This window comes from Bidens hawaiensis, unplaced genomic scaffold (assembly GCF_021521415.1).
Source record: "Bidens hawaiensis isolate Kalapana, Puna unplaced genomic scaffold, B.hawaiensis_p1.1 tig00031208_1, whole genome shotgun sequence".
NCBI lineage: Eukaryota > Viridiplantae > Streptophyta > Magnoliopsida > Asterales > Asteraceae > Bidens > Bidens hawaiensis.
This window is the reverse complement of record NW_027495262.1, coordinates 152,944-157,069: the sequence shown is the minus strand read 5'-3', so window position 1 is coordinate 157,069 and position 4,126 is coordinate 152,944. Positions and strand designations below refer to the sequence as shown.

The window sequence follows — 4,126 nt, the reverse complement described above, 5'->3', positions numbered from 1 at the left end:
AACATATCCTTAAAACTTATTAAGTATAACATATCCATAAGATATATGTTTAACATTTCTATAGATGAGAGTCGACACAATTAAGCCGAAAGATCGTATTTCAAAAGAAAAAAAAATGCAAAGCAAAGTTAGGTATAAAAGTGTACCTTTGTAGCAGATATTAAGTTAACAAGCTTACATATGATGTCCCCATAGGTTGAGCCTTTATGCATCATGTTCTTGGAATTTGTGCCATCCAAGTTAAAAATAACTAAGCAACATCCTTGCACTTAGTGATTTTACCAATCTCTGATCTAGCAAAAGCAAGTTAGACAAATCTGGCGACAAAGCCTGTTTAAGATAAAATCCTTTTACTGGCGACGAGGCCTTTACTGGGGTAAACCCGTTATGCTGGCGACAAGGCCTTTGCTTGAGAGACATGAAAATGTCTAAACCTTATATAAAACTGGGGAAAATCCCAAATGTGAGCGACATGAAAATGCCGAAACCTTAGATAACATGAAAATGCTATAAACCTTAGGAACGTATGTGTGACACGTATGCCACTTATCTTGAGGATCTGATCTATACCCAACTACAACCGGATTATCAGCTGGTCTGATCCGACTGCCTCGAACTATAGTCGAATATCGTGCGTTCCAAGCGGGGTGTTACCCAATTCGTCAGAAAAGTGAAGACCTTTAAACCTTAGAAGATATCAGGGATATCATATTCATGTGGGAGGTAATCAGGCTCTAATTGTTGTCAAGATAATGTATCCTTAAAATACCTGCAAGACACTGAACTCTTGATGAAGGGTGGGTGTTAGCCTGGCTAACACCCCTCCGATGTTAAGTCAGTAAACTTGATAAAGAGATAATAAAGCTTAAATATGTAAGAATCTAAATATAGATCAGGAAACATACCTTTATCCTAAAATGTTGGGGATACGAACATACCGGTTAAGGATACTAGCAAAAATATGCTTTAAGATGGATAGCATTTCAAGCTCTTAGTGAAGGAACACTTTCCATAGTGATTAATCTGTAGGCCCCTTTGCCTGCTTCTGAATCAATCAAATAAGGACTTCCCACTTTGGAGCTAGTTTCCCATCTGCTGGATTAGTGGTATTTTGAAATGCCTTTCTCAACACCATATCTCCCACTTGGAATCTTCGTATTCTGATATTCTTGTTTTATGACTTGGCTATCCGTTGTTGATATGCTGCCATTCTGACTTTAGCAAGATCTCTTAGCTCGTCGATAGTGTCTAGGTCTTCAGTAAGGCTTTGGTTTTTAGACTAAGTATCTTGGATGCTAAGGCTCTGCCCCTAGTATGGTTTCCGCAATCACCTTCATGTATATCCTTGAGGACTTCTTGTACTTCATGATGTTCCAAGCACCTCAAGTATGGACCTACATGTGACTTTCTATACAACATATCATTTAGAATAATACACTGAGTAACCTTCATTCGTAAAGCTCTAGGATTTTCTCCTTGTGGGATCTCGTTATCCTGAAGATACCGCGTTATGGGATGGGTCCAGGATATCGGATTATCATCAGAATTTGAAGTGTCCATGACTTCGTGGTTTTCCTTTGTTTCTAGGGTCAAAATATGTACAATAGGTATCTTGATGTCATCTGGTATCTTGAGAGCTGATGCTAAATTTGTTAAGGCATCTGCTTCAATGTTTTCTTCTCTAGGTACCAGTACTATATCAAACATCTCGAAACACATAGCTAATTGTTTAACTATTTCTAAATATTTTGCTAAATTTTCTGCATTTACTACATAAGAGCCATTAAAATGGTTAGCTAATAATAAGGAATCAACATAAACCTGAAGATACCTGACCTTCATATCCTTAGCTAATTGTAACCCTGCTAATCTGCTATTAAGGCTTCATATTCAGCCTCATTATTTGTAGCTTGAAACTCATAAGATATAGATAGAGGTATAATGTCCCCCTATTACGATTTTAGCAGGATACCTAGACCTGTCCCTCTTATGTTAGAGGTTCCATCTGTGTGCAAAGTCCAATTCTCCTTGACGTCCAATTGTTGGACTTCTTTTTCTACTTCTTCAAGGATATCCTGGTTAAAATCAGCCACAAACTCGGCAAGTGCCTGAGATTTTATGGCTGTACTTGGTTCATACAAGATATCGTATGGACTAAGTTTCACAACCCATTTCGCCATCCTACCTGACATTTCTGGTTTTCTCAAAACAGCCTTATAGGATAGTTAGTTTTTACATGAATAACATGAGTTTCAAAATCATGTCTTAATTTGGTAGATGCCATTACAAGTGTTAAGATTAATTTTTCAAGATAAGATTACCTGGATTCAGCATCTAATAGGCTTTTACTTACATAGTATATGGGATGTTGTTGACCTTCATGATCCTTGACAAGGACAGCGCTTATTGAACCCCCTGAAACTGCTAAGTATAAGAATAGTGGCTCACCATCAACTGGCTTCATCAGGAGTGGTGCTGAGGATAAGTATTCCTTTAGAGATACCAGCGCCCTTTCTTGCTTATCTCCCTATTCGAATTTCTGATTCTTCCTCAGGATATCCTGGAAGTCTTTGCGCTTTTCTGAGGATCTTGAGATAAACCTGTTGAGAACTGCTATTCTTCCAGTTAACCTTTGGACGTCTTTGACGCTTCTTGGTGATTTGATATCCAGGATAGCTTTGATCTGCTCGGGGCTTGCTTCTATTCCTTTTTTGGTGTCCATGTATCCTAGGAATTTTCCTGCTTTAACTCCAAAATGGCACTTGGCAGGGTTTAACTTCATGTTATACTTATCCAGGATAACAAATGTTGTTACCAAGTCTTTGAGGTGATCCTCAACTCTTCTTGATTTCACCACCATGTCGTCTATGTAGACTTCATCGTGTCCCCCAGTTGGTCTTTGAACATCATGTTGACTAGCCTTTGGTATGTTGCACCTGCATTTTTTAGTCCAAAAGGCATTGCAATATAACAATATATACCTGTGGGAGTCATGAAAGCTGTATCTTCTTGATCTGATGGTTCCATTTGAATTTGTTGGAATCCCGAGGATGCATCCATGAAGATAAGTATCTCGTGACCAGCAGTTGCATCTACCATTGAATCAATATGTGGAAGTGGAAAAGGGATCTTTGGGACACACCTTATTCAGGTCTGTGAAGTCCACACACACTCTCCATTTCCCATTCTTTTTCTGGACTACCACCAAGTTGGCCAACAATCTAGAATAATGTACCTCTCTTATCATCTTGGTCTTGAGTAGTTTCTCCACTTCTTCTCGTATGATGATGTTTCTTTCAGGAGCAAATTTTCTTCGCTTTTGATGCACTGGCCTGAAAGAGTTATCTATACCAAGTTTATGAGTAATTATAGATTTAGAGATACCTGTGATATCCTCATGTTTCCAGGCGAAGGTAGAAGCTCTTTTCTTTAAGAAGGATATCAATCCTTGTTCGATATCCTCAGACATACCTGATCCTAACAAAAATTTGATCTCAGTATCTCGAGGATCCAAGGATACTTCCTTCACATCTTGTTCCCTAGCTTGCCGGACCTCCCCTGATTGTTTCTGTAATTGCTATGCTGGAGTAGGCTTTGTAGCTGACTTCATCGATGATGCATAACAGTCTTTGGCGTCTTGTTGGTCACTTTCTATCTTGATAACTCCCCAAGGACTTAGAAGTTTTACACACTGATGGTATGTTGAGGGTACCGCCTTCATGTCATGGATCCATGGCCTTCCTAAGATCACATTACAACAAGATAATGAGTCAATAACACAAAATTTTTGTAGAGAGTTTACTCCCTCTATGTATACTGGAAGTTTGATATCTCCCAATGTATTCTTAGTTTCTCCACTGAACCCTACAAGGACTAAGGATCTCGGGATAATCTCATATTCCGAGATATCCATTTTCTTCAATGCATCTAGTTGGATGATGTTCACGGAGCTTTCCGCCGTCGACTAGTATCTTGCGCACAAAACAGTTAGCTATACTTAAAGTAATTACCAAACCATCATGGTGGGGATCCTGAAGATCACATCGATCCTCTTCTTCGAAGGATATAGTTTTTTAAGTAGTCAACGTGGAGGTTCGGAGAGGTCTCTCTCGTTATCCATCTTTGT

At 38.9% G+C, this 4,126-nt stretch overlaps 1 protein-coding gene across 1 annotated transcript; it reads right to left on the bottom strand.

The window, feature by feature from the left end:
- Window positions 1-1,248: 1,248 nt before the first annotated feature.
- Window positions 1,249-1,719, bottom strand: LOC143581850 (uncharacterized). Its single transcript, XM_077064535.1, has one exon. It carries the CDS (start codon window positions 1,717-1,719, stop codon window positions 1,249-1,251), a length of 471 nt encoding a protein of 156 aa, XP_076920650.1.
- Window positions 1,720-4,126: the final 2,407 nt, after the last annotated feature.

Bases quoted from the DNA above. Each gene is read 5' to 3' on its own strand.
- LOC143581850 (XM_077064535.1), bottom strand. From the start codon at position 1,719: ATGTGTTTCGAGATGTTTGATATAGTACTGGTACCTAGAGAAGAAAAC.